The sequence below is a fragment of the Budorcas taxicolor genome, chromosome X (assembly GCF_023091745.1).
Source record: "Budorcas taxicolor isolate Tak-1 chromosome X, Takin1.1, whole genome shotgun sequence".
Lineage (NCBI taxonomy): Eukaryota > Metazoa > Chordata > Mammalia > Artiodactyla > Bovidae > Budorcas > Budorcas taxicolor.
The window spans coordinates 100,442,736-100,463,859 of record NC_068935.1 but is presented as its reverse complement, the minus strand read 5'-3'; the positions used below and the strand labels follow the sequence as shown (position 1 = coordinate 100,463,859).

General features: G+C 41.0%; 1 protein-coding gene across 1 annotated transcript in view; it reads left to right on the top strand.

Annotated features, from left to right (window-relative positions):
* Positions 1-1,286: 1,286 nt before the first annotated feature.
* The window catches only part of MAOA (monoamine oxidase A), an 81,276-nt gene continuing 61,438 nt past the window's right edge, over positions 1,287-21,124 (top strand). The window contains exons 1-2 of the mRNA XM_052663082.1: positions 1,287-1,381; positions 18,255-18,349. Coding sequence (XP_052519042.1) covers positions 1,309-1,381; positions 18,255-18,349 — 168 coding nt within the window. The 5' untranslated portion in view covers positions 1,287-1,308. The remainder of the gene's footprint in view (positions 1,382-18,254; positions 18,350-21,124) is intronic.

Here is a 21,124-nt window from a genome sequence, read left to right as displayed (position 1 = left end):
ACATCGCCCTCAGCCCCGCTCCCTCTCCTCCGCCCCGAGCTCCGGATCAACGAGCTCACCCAACTCGGCTGCCCCCTTCAGCAGCGGCCGCCGCGGCAGGAATAGACACGAGTTACAACGCTCGCCGGGAGTCGGAAACCTCCCGGCCCAGATACTGGAGGCCGCCAACATTGCGGGCGTAGCCTCGACCTCCTCGTCCTGGAGCACCAGTTCAGAGTGGTTGATCTTCCACCAGCATTCCAGCTGCCTGTCGAACAAGTCCACAGCGGCGGACGCCAGATAACACCCGAGGCTGCAGCGCGCCCTCCCAACTCATCCCGGGTTTTGGCTTAAGAACTGACAACAGGTCTCAGGGTTGGCATCTGGGGCTTTGGCACCCGCGGCCTGAACGACAGGGTCCATATGTCTGCCCTCCGCCGGACCACCACAGACGAGGCAGCCTTGGCCTCTAACCCGGGCCCCAGCAACCCCCGGGTATCCGTACAAGAATCTGTCCCGCCCTCAAGGTCTCCCCGATTGCCCCTACATGCCACCTTGCACTCAGCACCGGGCTCCACCCGGATATCAATAGGAGAAACTCCTAGACCCACTAACACCTTCAGAGGGTCGGTGCAGGAGTCCATCTCACCCGTGAAGCCCTCCTTTATCAAAATATCGGCACCCGCACCTCCACCACCCAATAACCCTCCCCCAGTGTCACTACTTGGATTAACCTCGCCCTCGATATCCGGCTCCCCCTTGGGTTCGGTGCAAGGACCACCTACACCCAGTAACTCCCCCCGACTCTCAGGACAAGAGTCCAGCCGTGTCTCCATGCCCAACTTCCAGCAGTTATCTGCAAAAAGATCTGCCCCACTCTCAGCCTTGTCCCAAGAGTCGCTACAAGGGTCTGCCCCGCCCTCGGTGGTCAGGTTTCCTGAGAGTTTGGCGCGAGGATCTATAGCGATTTCGGACTCCTCCCGAGTGTCGATTCGAGGGTCCCCTCCGCCCTCAGATCTTAGCACCCCTCGGAGTTCGATACCAGAACCTCTTACTCCCGTGAACTCTCAAGTGTCCACACAAGAGTCCATTCAGCTCTCAGAGCAAAGTTACCCCGAAAGATTAGTAGAAGGATGGGCTCAACCCCCGAATTCCCCCGGGGTACCAGTACCAGGGGTCGCTCCGCCCTCGGCGCCCGGCTCCGCCCAGGAATCAGTGGAGGAATCGGCTCCGCCCTCGGGCTCCCCCCGAGACTCGGTAGAAAAGTCCGCTCCGCCCTCGGCCAGACCCACTCCTGTACCCACGCCCCGGGAGAGCCGCAACCAGAGAATGGAGAGTCTGCAGAAGACGAGTGACGCGGGCCAGATGTTCGACGTAGTCGTGATAGGAGGCGGCATCTCAGGTCAGTGTGGACCGTAGCACTAGCCTGAGGGACTCTGGCCGGCCCAGTGTGGGGGACTTGCAGTCTGAAAGTGGCGTTTGGGGGCGGAGGTTGGGGGGGGGGGTGTCTCCCTTGTGCATGCGAGATTGCTGCAGCTGCCGGGCCCCCGATCCTGCGAGGAGGGAATGGGATTGAGCCGGTGGTGTGACCTGGGGGAGGCAGGCACAATAATTTTTACTACTACTACGAAATACTAATATTTAATTAGCTCTTGTCGTGCAGTTGCATTTAGCAGTTTACGTGTGTTTTCTCAGTCCTCAGCGGTCCTGTGAGGTGGGTACTCTATTCGTCCCTATTTTACAAAACCTAGAAACGGAGGAAACTCGGCGAAGTCACCTCACCCAGCTGGGAAAGTGACAATGGTTTTCTCTCACGTGAGACCCTTACTCCTAATTCCGGTGGTGGTTGTTCTGCCTTACTGATTTCACGCCCTTTGCCCCAAACAGAACATCAGTTTATGGATTTTTGTAGTATCGAGGTAGTAATAGTGTTGTTCCAGTCCTGCTATTCTCCAGGCTCTTTTCCTTAGAAAATCTGGTAACTGGAGAAGAAGGAGGAAGAATCTTTTAGGAAAAGATTTCTTTTTTTTTAAGGTGGGGGCAGGCGGAGAAAGATGGGCTCTTAGTTTTAACCGACTGCACCCCCCTCTTTTTTTTTTTTTTTTTTAGAACTCGTAGAAAGTGTAGGGCATTTATTGCTCAAAGGGAATCCCTCTGAAGCAGGGGCTGCAGGCAGATGAGGGAATGCCCTGTTTGTGTCTTTCTCCACCGCCTGAATCTTGCCCTGTTATGAGGCAGCTGGCAAGCCTATGTTCCTCTAGTCTCGGTTTGGGTTTGTAGCTGACCAACTGAGTGGTGTAGGAAGTTTCCTCGGATCTTCCTGGAAACCTCATCATGACTGACACATCAAATTGTCACTTATGATGTCATAATTGGTAAAATGTTTGAAACTTAAGAATTGTGTTTCACATCTAGATAGAGCCCCAAACTAGTCTGTCCACGACCTAAGAGGATGTTAATCATTTCTGAAATATACCTGCAGGATCTAATTTAGAAGGAGGGAGAAATGAGGTGGGAGGGAGTTAGTAGGGTGCCTCCAAGTAGCCATTTTTATGTATAATCCTTTTGAGAAGACTCTGAACATGCTTACAGATGAATTTTGCTTGGAGATAGCTTTTGACTTGGCCTGTTTCGGGTGACATTCTTAACCACCAGGGAAGAGACTGACTTGAGCTATTGCTCTAACAACTCCAGTAAGGGCCAGCAAAAACACACATGTATGTCAGACCATTAGGAAAGCAGATCTTGGTTGAGAGTATGAAAAAGTATTTCTCTTGTTCCCCTTCATTCATTTATTAGCTTATTTATTCATTCAACAAACACTTGTTGAGTGCCTGCAATGAAGTGCACTGGTGTTTCTAAAAGCCTGATTCTTGTATGCAAGCCTCCTAGATAAGCAATGTGATTGTTCATCACTGGAAAATAAAGTCGACGATAATGTGTTGTGTAAATTGACTAGCAGTTCCGTCTCCATTCCCCATCTCCATATCATTCATATTTCACAGTTTAGGGTTCTTACTGTGATTTTATGCCTGTCTTCTTGTTCTAGTATCCCTTAAGGAGCATTTTGTCTTTTACTTTTTCTCTGCCTGATGACTGGCTCTTCTCCCTTTCCATACTTTACTCGAAGTAGTTGGTCATGAACAGAATTGGATTTACCATGTAGCTGATGTAAGATTCTACAGCCTTAGAACTGCAGGTCCCTTCTGGTTCTCATCCTAAAAATATAACCAATTTCATACTGAATCTTGTATTTGTAATTTTGCATTCTTTTATTTCTTCAAGAGGCAACCAAATTATGTAAGCTTTAGGTTCCTCAAAATCTGGATCTTTCCATGGTCACTAAGAATTATTACTTTGTTCATTTCCACATGCAGGAAGAAGAGAGTATTTCTTGCACAGTAGTTCACACTCTTATTCCAGAACCCAACTTCCACTTCATCAGTGACAGTGGAAAAGGCACTGGGATTCCTTTAATATCATCTCTTATCAGTCAGATTTTATTTTAACACCAGAATTGACCGGAAACATTGCTTTCTGGCTGTGGTGTCCTGCCAGATGCTTCACCACTAAAATGAAAGTAGATGTAAGTCTAGCTCAGGATAAACCCTGCACACAGACGGGGTGTTTCCCAAGCACATGAGAGGCGTTACTTTGCAATGGTTCTTGAGCTCTGAAATACATCATCTTTGTGTGTTCTTAGGAGTATCCCATGAGTTACTTAACAGTTCCCACATCAGTTTTAAATGCTTTTGGATATTTCTTAAAACTCTTGTCAGAACTGGCACATTTTAGTGTGCCACGTATATACATACTTATAATATATGGCCAATACTTTGCATCTGCTGTGTTATTCCTGTTCTATAACAAAATAGTTCTCCAAAGCATACAAATCCTAAATTCTTCAAAAGCAATCCATATGCACGGAATTATCTTTCATTTTTTGTAACTATCTCTGCACAAAGAACAGCAACATCTTAACGTATCTCCCCTTTGTCATTAAAAATCATAGAACAGAGCATGTCTTACAGCCACAAGATCCCTTTTTCCTCCCACTCACCAATTAAATTTTATGTATTTAATTGAGAAGGGGCAACCCTTCCTACTCATTTGTAAGTAGTGTTATGGTATCTTCAATATGCTCTGGCCCTTCATCCATCATCTGTCATCCATCACCAAGTCCTTTCTGGAACTTCTTTCAAGCTTTTTGTGACATCATCAGATCCTGAATTTTTATTCTACACTGATTGCTCCTTTTCTAGTCCTTTCATTGGGCCCATATTCTTGCAACTTTCTGGTTTTGAAATGGCCTCAAGGTTCAGTTATTCATCACTTTGGGGCTCATATGCAATCTCCCCCTCTCTTTTCATTCCAATACCTCACCTTTTGCTTTACACAAAGCTCTGAAGTGTCTAGTTTAAATCCTTTGCTTTGTCCCAACTCCTGTACCATAGCTTGTCTGCTCTTGGATATTTATATTTCAAAATTGACTGTCTTATTCTTACTTCATATTCAACATGTTCCAAAGCCTCCTTGTCCTCCAACCCAGCTTCTCTTACTCACTTCCTCGACTCTGTTCTTGGCACCATATCCTTTCCATCATTTTGGGCACTCCTTCTGTTTTATCTTCTATAGCCAGTCAACAGATCCTTCTAACTCCTTCTTGGAGCTCTTTCCTCTCTGCCATCCCCAGGAAGGACCCTTAACCCCTTCGATTAACCAGGTTTTAACCATCTTCTGAATGACCACCCTTTGGGGTCTCCCTTCATATCCATCCCTTGGTTTTTTTAAGTTTTTTTAAGACTTGATTTTTAAAAAATACTTCTTTGATCACCTTGTTCTGCTCAAGACATTCAGTGGTCTATTGCCAGCCTCTCAAGCTCCCCTCCCCACCCGACACATGTGTCTAGTCTCACCTTGTTGGAGAAATAGCATTTCCCACCATCCCTAACATGGCTTTAGGCACACTGCTGTCTTGTCTTCGGTGCTATCCCATGTTGATTTTGTTCCTCTGGTCCTTCCCTGTTTTTGTTTGTCTTAACACAGAAGTGCTTCTCTCTGAACATTTGCATCCTATCCATTCTTCAATACCTGATTAAAGCCCTTTTGCTTGATCCTTTTGCCTCTCGTTGACTTTTCTCTCATGTGGAGCTTGTAATCTATATCTGACCATTTGAACTTATTTTATGTCCTATGTCTTGATGTTATGTTAAGGATAGCAGTTGAGTCACTGACTTTACGTGCTAGTTCTTACGAACCAACACAGATAAAGCAAATGACAGAAATCCAGTGGTGTAAGATTTTAAAATCTGCCCCTGGGGATTTCTGAATTACATCTCTTTAGGAAGAGAGAATAAAAGGGAAAGAGAGAGGAAAAAAAAATCCCAACTCCAAGGGACAGTGAATACCTCAGAGTCTTTGGGCCAGAGGAGTTTTTAAAAGACAATCTAGTCCAGTCCCCTAAGATTTTAATCATCTCCACAGCATCTCCTGGCTATAACTTTGAACAAACACATCTAGGAAAAGAGAATGCTGTACCCCTGAAAGCGGCTCATTATGAGCAGGGGTGGCTCTGGGGCCTGGAAACTCGTTCAAGCATTTTGGGAGCCGCTACCATATGCCTACCAGATCACAGGGCTAGAGGTAGATAAAGAGGAATAACAAGTGTCCCAGCTCACACAGTGCCCCACCCTCTTGTGAGCAGTAACCAAGTGAGAAAATAATTGACATTCATACAATGAGAGAAATATTAATATTATGAATCTGAACAAAACGCCAGGACCTTGAGAGATAAGTAGGATTTTTAACAGGTAGAGATAAGAGAATAGAAAAAAAGACATACCAGAGAGTCCAAAGGAGTACAGATACAGAGTCAGGAAGCCCTAGGCCACATACGAGCAGTGTTTAATTTAAACCCATAACATGAGTTCCAGGGAAGGAAAACAGTTGCCGGCTGTGCCTCTAGTGATGTGATCCTGGTAGTCGCTGAGGTCACCCTAGTGTGTCACGTCTGCCCCTTGGTTAGCCAGGACACAGTGAAAGCACTTTCATCATAACACTGGATAGTCCTGGGTGATTAGTCTTTCCATGTTTTGTTTTGTTTTGTTAGATTAAATTTCAGGTGTCTTGTAGAGAGAGGTATTTCTAAATAGTGACTAAGCAACAAACCTCCCTATCTTTATATCCACAAGCCGAGCTCCACTAAAAGACTTGAGAGCACTAGCCACTCAGAACGTTGTGCTGTGTAGGAGCAGCAAGGATGGAATCTTTTTTATCACTGGAGACAGAAAGTCGTTTCGCAAGAAGATTGACTAATGTTCTGAATCCTGCCAGCAAGTCCACAACATACCACAGTTTCCCTTTTTGTTGAACTACACCACCATGAAGAATCATTTCTGCTAGCAGCGTTTTAGGCATTTTAACCCAGAACTTGGCAGCACATACTGTATGGTTTTGTAGTGATTAAGAAAAGCTTACAGTAAAAAATATGTCACTAAGTTTCCATGCCTTGGTTATTTAGATACTCTGTGGTTCACTGCAACTTAAGCATTCATTTTTTGCCTCTCAGGACCACTTCTTTGCCCCTATTTTTTTTTTTCCCCTCTAAGCTAGGATTCTTTGACTTTATTAACTTTTGATGGTGAACAAAGAATACAAGAATTAAATTTATTTGATTCTGATTTTTTGATGTCTTCATGGTTGAATGAGCGTTGGGGTTTATCTGACATTTAATGGGCAGTTTTAGCATTTGACCAATACTAATTTATATGAATCTATGCATAATTCTTGGCTATTTAGCAATAGATCTAAGGACTTCCCTGGTGGTTTAGTGGTTAAGACTGTGCTTCCACTGCAGGGGGCATGGGTTTGATCCCTGGTTGGGGAACTAAGATCCCACATGCTGTGACATTGCCAAAAAGGAAAAACAAGCAAGCAAAAAACCCAAGCAAACATAAAACAATAGATCTAAGTATAATATAATTATAGAAGTATAGTATAACTATAGTATAATTGGATCACAGAGACCAATATTTGAGAAAAGGAAATGTGGAAGTCTGTTATTGGCAAATATCGGGTCATGCAGCCTTTGTGCAGGTGTGACATACACATATTTTACATATGATAAATCTGGCCAGTATTTAAATGCAGGTATACTCCCCAAAACTGAGGTAATATTGCAGTTTCATATCACATACAGGGGTTTGCAAGAGTGTAGGCATCCAATCGGCACTGGTTTGAAAACAACACTTGCATGTATGAAGTGAAGTGAAGTTGCTTTAGTTGTGTCTGAGCCTGCGACCCCATGGACTATAGCCTGCCAGGCTCCTCCATCCATGGAATTTTCTAGGCAAGGTACTAGAGTAGGTTGCCATTTCCTTCTCCAGAGGATCTTCCTGGCCCAGGGATCGAACCTGGTTATCCTGCATTGCAGGCAGACTCTTTACCGTCTGAGCCACCAGGGAATTCCTTGCGTGTATGAGATAGATGGATTTCATAATATCAGTTACTTTTCATTTTAAATTCAAGTGTTTAGAACTGCATAAAATGAATCAAAAGAAGTCAAGTTACATTTTAAATGCTGTAAGTGTTTGAGACAAGTTGATTATTAGGACTGCTATATCCTTTTATTTGAAAAATGTTTTGCAGTTTTACCAGCAATTTGTGTTTTCCTTTGGATGATCTGTTTTTTATTTTCTTGTCATCTAGCCTTATGAATTAAGGCAGCTTAACATCTTTGAATCACAGTTCTGTCATCTGTAAAATTAGAGGTTGTATTAAGTTATGCATGATCTATCTTCCAGTATCTTTTTCAATATAGTTGGTTCAAGGGTCTATCTTCAGCTTTCTCTTTTGGACCCCCTCTTCAAAGCTTTTTTTTTTTTTTTTTTTTCCTTCCATGTTGTATTTTGGAAATGGTTTTCATCATCCTTCATACTGATATACTACTCTAACTTAAATCAGTATTTGGGTTTTTCTTCCAGATACTCATTCACCCTGTCCATCACCAACTCCCAGAGCTTGCTCAAACTCATGTCCATGGAGTCAGTGATGCCATCCAACCATCTTATCCTCTAACACCCGCTTTTCCTCTTGCCTTCAGTCTTTCCCAGCATCAGGGTCTTCTCCAATGAGTCAGTTCTTTGCATCAGGTGGCCAGAGTATTGGAGTTTCAGCTTCAGCATCAGTCCTTCCAGTGAATATTCAGGACTGATTTCCTTTAGGATTGGCTGGTTTGATATCCTTTCATTCCAAGGGATTCTCAAGAGTCTTCTCCAACACCACAGTTCAAAAGCATCAATTCTTCAGCACACAGCTTTCTTTATGGTCCAATTCTCACATCCATACATGACACTGGAAAAACCATAGCTTTGACTAGATGGACCTTTGTTGCCAAAGTAATGTCTCTGCTTTTTAATATGCTGCCTAGGTTGGTCATAGCTTTTCTCCCAAAGAGCAAGCATCTTTTAATTTCATGGCTGCAGTCACCATCTGCAGAGATTTTGGAACCCAAGAAAATTAAGTCTTTCACTGTTTCCATTGTTTCTCCATCTATTTGCCATGAAGTGATGGGACTGAATGCCATGATCTTACTTTTCTGAATGCCAACTTTTTCCACTCTCCTCTTTCACTTTCACTAAGAGGCTCTTTAGTTCTTCACTCTCTGCCATAAGGGTGGTGTCATCTGCATATCTGAGGTTATTGACATTTCTCCTGGCAATCTTGATTCCAGCTTGTGGTTCATCCAAATAGAACAGTGAACCTGCCTATTTTGAAAAGAAAGAACTTGGGGAGAGAACATTGGTGAAGAAAATGGAAGGCTGTGGTGGTCAATGTGATTTTTAAATACTAATATTGGTATTTACAGATTTTATGTATTGAATTGAAACCATCAGTGTTAAATATACATTTCAATTTAATATGCATTTGTAATAACAAATAAGGTCATTGGTCATTGAAGGCATCTGACAAAATTCAGACCCAAATGGAAGAGTTAAGTTATGTTAGTCCATTTATCTATCCAGTGACCATGTGAGGCTTAGGACCCCTCTATGTAGCAGGGGTTACAACTATGAACCTGAGGTGCCCTTGATGTTTGAGGCTAGTTCAGTGGTAACACAAAAAGGAGAAGGAAATGACAGGCAGGGAAGTGTTTCGTGGTGGAAATAATGCTTGACAGAAGTGCTGTGGATCTTGGATGAATTCTAAATGTAACAAGAATGACCTTTCAGGTGACTTTTTTTTCAGATTAAATTAATTAACTGTTCAGTTCAGTTCAGTTCAGTTGCTCAGTCGTGTCCGACTCTGTTAGCTGTGGCCTAAGTTAAAAACCTTTTTTTCTTGCATGTCTGCATGTATTCTTCACTCATTTATTTATTTATTCAGTAAATATTGATTGAATGCTCAATGTGTGCTTTGAACAAAATTTATGGTTTTAGCTTTTTTCTTTCTTTGGGAACATTGCTTCTAAAACTTCAGTATGAACTGATGTTTGACTGTACTTTTTTCCTTGTAGTATTCGATCCAAGAGTCCAAAAGTGCCATTACGTAAGAATTCATTGGTCAGAGAACATTCACTGAATAATAGAAAATTAATAAAATATTTAATATGTGATGTACACTATACACATTCATAGGTGTTGATGAACGTCAAAGTTGAAGAAAAATCCCACTTTAAGAAATAAACAGGAAGAACTAGGAGAGCCAGCAGAACATAAACAATAGCTACACTAAAGCTTTGCTTCAACCCTTAGCTTGTGCTCTAGGTGTTGTTCACTTGGGACCCTACTTAGGTGAGTTTATTACTAAATATTTGCCAATATTTTAAGAAATGAGACCAGATTTCCCAAAGCGCATTTTTTTAGATGTCATTTTTTTTAGGCAAAAGGTGGAGAAATGCTAAGTTAAATGAGTCTCTTCACTGCAGGACTTATCAGAGCCTTTAGTATGCTAGCATGCATCATACATTTCCCAGAAGCAGAAACAGCATATGTCCCAACTTCCATGACCACTGATACTTTACCCCAGAGCATCTTGAAGACTAGTATTCCATAAAACATTTTGGAAATTGTTGCCTAACCACAGTGCATCCTAGTATGCAGAATCTGAGTACAGCAGTGTGGAGTGCCCCTGAGTGTATTTTCAGTTTCAGTGAAAGAATGGGGCAAATAATGAATTAAAGGGTAATTGCATTCCCTAAGTTGGGTGAGATCCATTTATCTAAAAGTGAAGATGAATGCTGAACTATAATCAAATAAATTAGGACTGTCTAGACAACCAGTCTGTCGAATTGAGGGCAAATTAAAGTTAATTGCTAGTTTTTATCTATTTATCATTTGAGACAGTTCTGTCTTTTTAGCTTATCAAAGGGATTAGGAGATTTGGCATTTTCGAAAGCAGATAATTATTTCTCTGAAAGGAAGCACAAAATGCAGGTAGATATAGACAGATAGGTAGGTAGATAGATAACAAGAATGGTTTTATCATGTGTATGTATGTAGAAAATGTACTAGTAAAGAATCTCCTAACTTACCAGGGCATAAAGGTTTAAATGACCAGGCACTCTATCCTTGTCAGTCTTTCTTAGTTGCTTGAGATAAATATAATCTAAGTAGCTTTGGAAACTTACCTGTTGCCCTCATGCAGGTGAGCACGGTTTTGTTTTCTTGGTATGTAGTTCTTCTGTTCATTGCAACAAGCATTTGAGCACCTGCAACACAGCAGGCTCCATTCCAGGGATGCAAAGGTGTATAACACATATTAGACACTAGTCAAGAGGCAGATCTCTGGGCAGGAGGTTATGTTGCCTTGGACAAGGGCAAAAGGCCACAGTGGTTTGGACAAGAGTGGCTATGCCTGTAGTGATGGGAAGCAGCAGATGTATAGAGTGTGCCAGGTGGTGATGTGTGCTAAGAAGAACAATACAGCAGGGTAACAGATTGTGAGAGATGATTATATCACTTGTCCATATTGAAAGTGGGGTCACTGGACATGTTTCATGAGGAATATGCTACATTTCAAGGTTTATTCTAATCATTTGTTGTAGAAGGAAAATCAATAATTGAACTGGAAAGGGTAGCACAAGTCAAATGGACAAATTTCATCTTTTCCTAATGTGAATGTACTTGAAGAAGTAAGGTAAAAGAAAGGGCCCTTGGCGAGGAGGTAGAGAAGGCAGGTATGAAGCTAGGTTCCACAGTTACAGATTTATAGCCCAGGAAGGAAAGGGCCATTTCCTCAAAGGCTTCGTTGCTGATATTAATTCCTTCTCCAGGTGTGCTGTGTGGCTTAAATCATTTCCTGTTCCATTTCTATGGGTAAGAGCCATCTCAGGACATCAGAAGCACTGCTGAATCTGTGGAAGCACAGTTTCCATGGGCAGTGGCTGTAAGAAGCTGGAGGTTGGTTTGAGGTTGCTATGGCAACACCGATGCTGGCTGCATACATCATCTCACCCAGGCTTTCCTGATCTAATAACCAGGATTAACAATTGCCTGAACTCTCATATGAGGTGTGCTTTTAGCAGACTTGAGTTTTTTTAAGCCTCTCTAATAAATCCATTAACCTATTTTATTTTGGTTTCTCTAAAACCCAAATGGTTGAAGAGAGAGAAACCAGAAAATAAATTATATTGTTTTAAGCTCATCATCCTTATTTAAAATACTTAATTGCAAAGTGATTAAAGATTCTCTTCTACTATTTTCCCTTTTTTGGGGGTTTTTGCATTTTGAAACTGATCAGATCCTTATATACCTAATAGGACTTTAACAAACTCTTGTGCGTTTAGCTTCCCCACAGAAGACCACTGTCACAGAAAACCTACTACTGTCACAGAAAACCACTGCACATTTGGGAGTCTGAGTCTCTTTCCCTCCTAATGAACTTGGTCTGCCATGATTTGGGAGAGGAAGAGCTCTTGGTGCAGTTGCAGAAATATTTTACCAGTGCCCCCCTTAGATCTCTTTCTTCAGACATGCCCATGGGAGGTTCACAGGCTAGACACTACGACACTTAAGAGTCTAGGATACCAATGAATCTCATACACTCGCAAGTTCAATAGATTGCCTCTGCAAGACTTGTTTTTCCTTCCCATCTCTGACTGGAGTCCTGGAGTCTATAGGTCTAACAGCATGTGTTGGAGCCACCTTCTACTGTCTTGAAAGGACTGAGCCTGATCAAACATATGTCTTCCCAGTTTCACATTCAGTGATATCACAAAGGTAGCTTGTAATCACACTGGTGATTCCAAATCAGCCACAACGAGAGTGTATACATATCATGGAGATACAAATGTTGCAAATCAAGTGTCCTCTCCATGGCCTGAGGCCAGGGATGGTTGTTAACCATTTACTAGCCTACCACTATTAAAACCCTTTCCCCTATCTTGAAGGTGGGGAGGGGTGCCAGGAGAGGTGGGGAGGAAGCTGGCTTCTTTTATTGCCCTAGATTTCATGTGGCCATTAAATTATAGAAAATGTATGACAGGAAGAGCTACCATGCACAATACTCTTAACTTTGGCTAATCTGTGTATCTCTGGAACAAAATGAAATAGGTTTAATATGACATTTTCTATAACAAATATGTAAATTAAAAATTTGATTTTAAAATTTATTTTTAGTAGCTACATTGTATTTGATAACTTACCTTCAGACTTAAAAATCTTTTCTTTTCTAACAACTTTATCCCATTTATCAAAAAAAAAAACACCCAACTTCCATTTATTGATTTTGAAATATATGTCGAAAGCCCTTAAACTAATCTGTGGAGTTGACATTTGAGAGACGATTTTTTTCCCATAGGTGATTATTGAATTTTGTAGTGATGAGGGGAGGGTAGAATGCCTAGTGATTACACAGAATAAAGACAAAAAAGAATTAAGAAATATAACTGAATAATTATACCTTGAAGCAGGCATTATTTTAGTGTGTTTTTTTTTTCCCATTCAAATCAAGACGGTAGTTGATACATTAGGAAAAGCCCTTTTGGACCACAAGTGTTTGCCTGTGCTTTATTTATGACTTAACCAAGTTATTTATTCAAAATTAGCTATTAGTTATTATTCAAAAGTAAATGTTCTAATGGCATCTTGACTGTATTTTCATATTCTGTATTTTCTAGTTTTAAATTATCATGGAAGTTCTTTATCAGAGTCTTCTTCACAGTAAATATATAAACTGAAACATTCACTCCCCATCCCCAGTTTATTCAGCATCTTAGAAAGCATATTTTTTAAAATGACTTAAATCTTTCCCTTTAAAATTCCAAGGCCTTGTTTTACCTAAAGCTTTACTTTCATTTGGGGTTTGAAGGATTCATTAACAAAAGAAACCACGTGTTATACATGAATAAAGAATTTCAATTTTTAATAGAAGTTTGTTTAACTTAATTTCAATATACAGTCATTTAAAGGAAAGGTATAGAAACAACAGAGAGAAATAACAGCGTATACATCACCAAATTGGGCTGAAACCTGCATCTAGATTTGAACAGCCCTGGGAAGCTCCACGCAACAGCAATCTGGAGTCCCAGTTGGGAAAAAGGCCCAAGCAGATGCCTCCATCCCACTGGCGAGACTTTAGATTGCCGCTTTGGGGGTCCTGCTTATAACCCTAGGCCACAAACTGGCATTATCATCAGTTTGCATGCAAAAATGCAGCTCTATTTTTTTTTTAACTTTTACAATGCTGTTTGTTTCATCTTGTGAGTCACAAGATTCCTTAAATCCTGGGGTCTGGCTAGGTCCCCAGGGGCTTAAGGAATTCTAAGACCTCCTCTCTTTCTTATCTATAAAGTGCCGCTTAACTTGCTGATAACAATTGGTGTGCTTATAGGCAAACATGTAGTCCAAGCAGGATCAGAAATTGATCAGAGGCCTGCTCCCCTACTTCTGAAGCCTGAACAAGACTGCTTCCATTTTAATTTCCCTAACAGACCTTTAGAAAACCACTTTTTCTGGAATCCCTTTGAAAGGTTTTAAACATGTTACTTATTTCTCTAAGAGCTCAAACTTTTTTGGCCCTTACTGAGATAGGGCCAATCATTTTCCTGTAATGAAACCTTCCCCCCACCCCCAAGCTTTTTAATTTTGTTTATATCCTTAAATGCCAAAGTGCAAAATGACCTTTGTTACTGGCATGCTCATTTGTCCTGGCTCAGCTAGCCCTGCTTCCTCAACCTCCTTTAGCCGCTGGAGTAGTGTTTATTTACTACTGTCACTGAACCCCACCCATCAAGCTTGTTTAGAATTACACATTAGATTCTACTTTATTGAGGCTCCAGCTTTATAAGTTAGGGTGCAAGAAATAAAAATTTTCACTTTTTAGGAGACTTTGTTGTGGACATATCAGGCACTTGGTTTCCTTATCGGGAATATGGGGGTAATAAAATCTATTCTGAAGAAAGACTGAGAGGCAATAGGAAAGGCACCTGAAATTGATCTGTTGGTTGTGAAGCACTAAACCAACTGTCAGGCTGCCTCTGGGGGCACAATTGTTACAGGGCCCAACAGCTGCTGGAATTCAGAGCCACCTCTGCTTCTCCTTAGGCAGCATGCGGAGGGCAAGTTCCTCCTCCCTTAGAAGAGCAGCTAATCAAGTAATTCTAGCAAACCCAAGGGTGTTTTTATCAATCTAATTGGTTTATGGTTAGATTGATTAAGGGGAACTTGGGAAGAAATTAAACTTTTTGCATCTGAGTTTCTCTGCTTTTCAATATAGAACAGTGCTTTGAGCCTAAAAAATGTTCATATCTTTTGACCTAGTAATCTCCCTTCTAGGATGTAATCCTACAGAAATAAACATAACAAAGATTTATGCATAAGTGTTTTTCATCACACCTTCATCCTTTTTCTTTTCTTATGATGGTCAGCAGAAGAGGCCTTTGGCTCTGTCCCAGAAAACACATTGCACCAAAGTTTGCAGACATTGGCTCACATTTATTTAAACTGTCACGGGATGCCTTTTTTTGTGAGCAGATTCTAAATATTTGCTGCATACCTAAATCTTGGATGGATGTCAGTAATGCAACGGTACATTGTACTTGAAGTAGTCAAAGGTGCATACAAACATTAGCAGAGAGCAGCGCTGGATATTATGGTTTAGCCTGCATTTTAGATCTTGTATACGCAAACTCATCCTTGATTCTGGGTATGTATATTTTATACCATTCTCTGTATCAACAAAATACCATGTCAGTCTGGGTCCTCTGAGAACAGACATTAAAACAGAACTAGCCATGTTTAGAAGTTTATTAGAGGAAAAGCTGGTGAAGGATAAAGGGGGAGAGAGAGCAGGAGCAGGCAAGTTGTTTTTTAGAAAATGAAAGAAACCAGGTATTCCTGTATGATTTCCTACAATCTAGATTTTGTTGATTGCATCCCAGTGATATTATTTAACATGTTCTTCTGGCCCCTAAGTGTCATATCTAGAGTCTAGATCACATTAGAGTTTAGTTTGGTTGCTCTTTCCCGTTCTCCCCTCCCTTCCTTCCTTCCTTTCTTCCTAATTACTTCATACATGGTGGTATGCACTTCCTTGAAGAGACTGCTAATGTCTGGTTATCTCTCTCTTGTGTGTGTCATGTTAGCATCTGTTGACAATCATTGCACTATATCTATTAATTCCTTGAAGGTTGCAAAAGACTGATATTCTAATTATTCCTGTCTTCACTTATGAGCTAGCATACTTCCATACAGTGAAATCTCCCTTTGTTAGCTACCTGGTTACTTTGAGGTTCAGTGTGAAATGGGAAGATAGGATGAATGCCGAATTCTTTTTTTTTTTTTTTAATAACTTGATTCCTTAGTATTTTCCAAAGGTGATCAATGAGAGTTTTTATTTATTTATTATTATTATGAGTGAATTTAAGCCATTACAGCTGGGGGGTTGTTGTTGTTTTGGCCATGCTGCACAGCTTGCTAGGATCTCAGTTACCCAACAAGGGATTAAACCTGGGGCGCTGCAGTGAAAGCCCAGATTCCTAACCACTAGGCCACCAGGGAACTCCCTGCAGTTGTTTTTATTTGATACTCAAACTGTTCCATCTTTGGCCAGTGGGAGTTCTTATAGATAGATTTCTGAGCCGTTTTGTCATGATCCTAGTGGTCTCTGTTAGCCTCCTTGCTCTCTGTTATGATTTGATGTTCCAGACCCATCTTGTACATTTCCTGCCCCAGATTTCTACTTAGTCTCATTGTTCTTACATCTGAATTTCCTTATTCCTAGGCCCCAAATCCTGGATCACAGTGATAGCAGCCTGATTACTCATTTGCTTTGTTTCACATTACGTACATAATGGCCTCAAAATAACAATTCTAAACCTAGCACCCACAAAATGATTACTGATTAAAATGTTTGCAATTCTTTTCTGTTTTTAGCATATATACCATTAGAAATGAACTGTCAAGTTACTGGGCTTTAAAATCACTAAGAACATTTCCTCTTCTTAAACACTTGTACACATATTTAGATATCATTTTACTAATCTTATCTCTGGTGTAATTCTTATTTCTTTTTCACCCTAATATTCTGACATTTTTTTCTCCTTGAAGTATATTTATGTAGTCTGCTTCATGTTTTTTTTTTTTTGATAGAGGAGTATAAAGATGACTAGGTATAAGACAGAAATTGAAGTACAAAAAAGGTAGATTTAAAAATGTGTATACATGCCCTTTTTTCCTTACTCTGTGAGCTGAGAGGTCTTAGAAACATGATTCTCTAGTAGCAGTGGGCATGCTTAGAGCCCAGATCTTGGTTTCTAAACCTGTTCTCTAATAAAAGGAACCAGTGCTCACTGGAGAAATAGCTGATTGTAGGGCTGGGCAGAGAAAGATGAGCCTGGTACATCTTGTGATACTAGAAAGTAATGAAGTCCTCATATACATACACACAAAATGCTAAGTGGCCAAAGCTGAAACAATTTGAGCAACAAAATAAGTAACATAATATTGGATTATACCCGAAAGTATAAAACTACTGTCTATGAATCCATAAGGATTTAAGTAAATGGTTAAATAAATAAATAATTGGGGGAGAAGAGACAAATGTCCTGTGCAGATGAATTTCAAATAATTTATGCCCTCGGAGAAGGGCATGGCAACCCATTCCAGTATTCTTGCCTGGAGAATCCCCATGGACAGAAGAGCTTGACGGGCTACAGTCCATGGGGTCACAAAGAGTCAGACACGACTGAGTGACTAACACTTTCTACTTAAGAAGTAGAGAGTTATGTCCTACTTCCTCGAGGGTGGAGTGTACTTCCTAAGTGCTGACTTTCCATAGACTTCTTTCCAAAGAGTATAGCATGGGAGGAGAGAGAAAAGAATGGCTTTACAGTGGAGAAACCTGGCCGAACACTACCTCAGCCTCAGTGATCAAGATTAACATCAGTGATAAGTCATGTTCATAGCATGCACCCTTGATATAATGTTAATCTACAACATTTGCCTCTACTTTTCTGGTATTAACTATACTGGGGTTTTTTGTTTGTTTCTTTCATTTTGTTTGATTTGCTTTCTTACCACTTGGCTTGTGGAATCTTAGTTCCCCAACCAGGGATTGAACCTGGGCCACGGCAGTGCAACCAATGAGTCCTAACCACTGGACCACCAGACAATTCCCTTACTATACTGTATTTTAAAATCTACTTTTTATGAAAGTTTTTATTTATGAGTGAAAGCCTGTACACAGCTTTGAGCAAATAAATAAAGTATGAAACGTGGTTCTTGCCTTTGGTAATTTTTAACCTAGTTGGGAAGACAAGATCTAGCTAGCATGTAATCCAGATATAAATAATCAGACGTCATTATAGGGGGGTTTAAATTGAGTAAAGCACAGAGATACTGTGGGCTGGTGTAAGGTAGGGCGAGTTTCCAGGAAAACACTTCTGTTTATACAGTCAGGATTTCTAGAAGAGGGGAATGATAAAGATTTCTAGAAGAGGGAAATGATAAGGGTTGATTGAGGGGTTCAATAGATTCTTTTGCATATGATTTGATTATCACCAAACCCCTATATATTTTTTAAATTATTACATTTTAACCAACCTTATGATAGATAATAAAATTAAATTATGATACATAATATATTCTAGATTATAAAATTTGGGGTTCAGTAATCACAGTGAGGTGATTAGATAGAATGACAAAATTTATTAGATAGGACAATCAATGAATTGTATACGATGTTCTGCATTTATATTGTATGTAGACCTGCTTAAATCTTCAGTGTTTCACATTTAGATGTTAATATGTTCTTCGACTTTTTTTCCCCCCTTCTAGGATTATCTGCTGCCAAACTCTTAGCCGAACATGAAGTTAATGTTTTGGTTTTAGAAGCCCGGGAGAGAGTTGGAGGAAGAACATACACAGTGAGGGTAAATGATTTTGATACCTACATAAATACAAAATCTCACACAAACTAGAAGTGGGGTCATTGGAAGTCCCAGAGCTGGGGGAAATCTCAAGAGTGTATGTAGTTAAGCCATTGATCCACCATAGTCCTAGACTATTCTATTAAATAAGAATCTGTTCTTCTCAACAAACACCCACCAAGGAGTGTCAGCCTCTGACCTTCAGTAGCTTGCATTCTAGTGAAGAAAACAAACCTGGACAAATAATTTCAATACAGCATCATCATTTCCATACCAGAGACCTAAATGGAAGATATAGTATCTCAGGTGAGGTAAGGTTTAGTTGGACTTGAAGTGACTATACGTTCACCACATGCGCGCGTGCGCGCGTGCACACACACACACACACACACACACACAAAATATAGATTCCTTGTTTATTTATCCAAGGACACACAACTTAAAAGAAATGTGACCACAGAAAGCAGAGGCCAGTGTAGCGTGTTTCTGTGCAACTTTTTCCGCAGTCCTTGTTCTCCAAGAGGTGCACTGCTGACAGAGGCACTCTGCTCAGGTGGGGTCAGTGAGACATAAGAAGGAATCCCAGTTCTTGCTACGTCACAGCGTTTTAATACTTAGGCTTACATCACCATTTTGGGAAAAATGCAAGCTAACTGGTGTTTACAACTATTTAAAGAAATGGTTACAGGTTGTTGGATCTGTGAGATCTGATGAAAGTATACAGGGAAGGATCTAGGGTGGGAAAGAAATAAAGACAAAGATGGAAGTTGGGGGAACATGCAGATGTGAGCAGGGGCCAGAGGCAGAGAAGCCAGAGAGGAGCAGTGGAGGCAGAGGAGGAAGACCAGATTGGGGCAGTGCCATGAAAATCAGTAAAGAGGATAGGATGATGAATAGAATCAAATTCCAGGGGCATTTGACACAGGATGAAGGCTGTTAAGAGGCCCTTGTATTTGGCTTTTAGAAGGTCATTAATGAGCCCCTTTGCTAGAGCACACAAATTGAGCATTAAAGGCTGAGGATTGGCAATAGGGACAAAACCAGACTGTTGAAGTTAATGGAAGGAGAGGAAGCATCTCATTAGAAGATGTATCAGACTTATAATAGAATGGCTTATGCAGTAATAATAACAATGATTTAAGCAATCCAAGCATTCAGTCCTTTTACATAAGAAGAAGTCTGGTGGTAGGTAGTCCAGGCTGGTGCAGGGGTTCAGCTTTGTCAGCAAATCTTTAGGATCTCTCTGTCTTTCTGCCCAGCCATTCTTTTCCTGTTGGCTTCTTGCCTAGTGGTAACCAGATGGCTTCAGCATCTGGCAGCATCAGGCCCTCACTCAAGGCAGGAAAGGACGTGAAGAGGCAGCCCAAGTCTTATCTGCAACAAAACCTTTCTTTTTCCAGAAGACCCCGTGAGACATTTGCTTTAGTCTCATTGGTTAGATTTGGGGCACACAGCTACCCTCAGCTGCCAGGGAGCCTGGGAAAGCAAGTATTTAAGATTTCCAGGCTGCATAATAGAAGCAGGCATGGGAAAAAGAACATACATAGGTATAAAATAGTCAACCAACATCTAAACAAGGATATTGTACCAGCTCTTTTCAGTCACACCAAGCCAAGCTCCCCTTCTGTCCATCACTTTCTGCCTTTTCAAATGTACAAGGATGTATCATAGCCCTATTTTTACTTTGCTCAGCTCTAAGAGTACCCTACAGCCTGCTACTCAAAGTATACTGTGAGCCACCTGCCTGGGAATCACCCTGGAGCTTGATAGACATGCAGAGTATCAGGCCCTGTCCTAGTCCTGCTGACTGCATTCTGACAAGATCCTTAGGGGACCCTACAGAAGTGCTGCTCTTTGTTGTAGGCTCGCTTGCTTTAAATTAATGTGAATCTACATAAACTGCATTTGAAGCATTTGAGTACCTCCTCAGAGGGAGGCTATTGGTCTGGGAGTGAGGCGACTGGGGCTCTGACCCTTGTACTGGCCTGACACCCTGTCTTACCTTAGGTAAGTACTATTAGCACCTTACATCTCCGTTTTCTCATCTGGGCAGTGAGATATAAATGGGCTTGACGCTCCCTCCAACTTCAGGTTCTAATTGAAGGTAGTGTGTTATAGTGCAAAAGAAGAATTGCATATTCTGCCTGTACCACCTTAATAGATATGATTCATCTGATTCCTTCATTTTGGAGATAGGTATTAAGTTGTCCCTTTGCCCTACTTTGCTTATCTGTAAAACCTTTTGGTTATCAAATAAGAGCATCAGTCATGTTGTGGATTTTTCAGTTCTCTTTTGGCAGAACTTAGTTTTGTTTCTTTTTTTAATTGAAGTATAGTTTCCCTGGTGGCTCAGATGGTAAAGAATTTGCCTGCAATGTGGGAGACCTGGGGTCAATCCCTGGGTCAAGAAGATCGCCTGGAGAAGGGAATGGCTACCCACTCCAGGATTCTTGCCTGGAGAATTCCATGGACAGAGGAGCCTGGCAGGCTATAGTCCAAGGGGTTGCAAAGAGTCAGACATGACTGAGCGACTAACACACACGTTGTTCATTTATAATATTATATTGTTTTAGGCTATAGCATAGTAATTCAGTATTTTTACAGATTATACTCCATTAAAAGTTAATATAAGATAATGGCTGTAATTCCTCGTGCTCCACAATATATCCTTGTTCCTTATCTATTTTATACATAGTACTTTGTACCTCTTATTCCTATGCCCCTATCTTGCCCCTCCTCCCTTCTCTCTTCTCTCTAGTAAATACCAGTTTGTTTTCT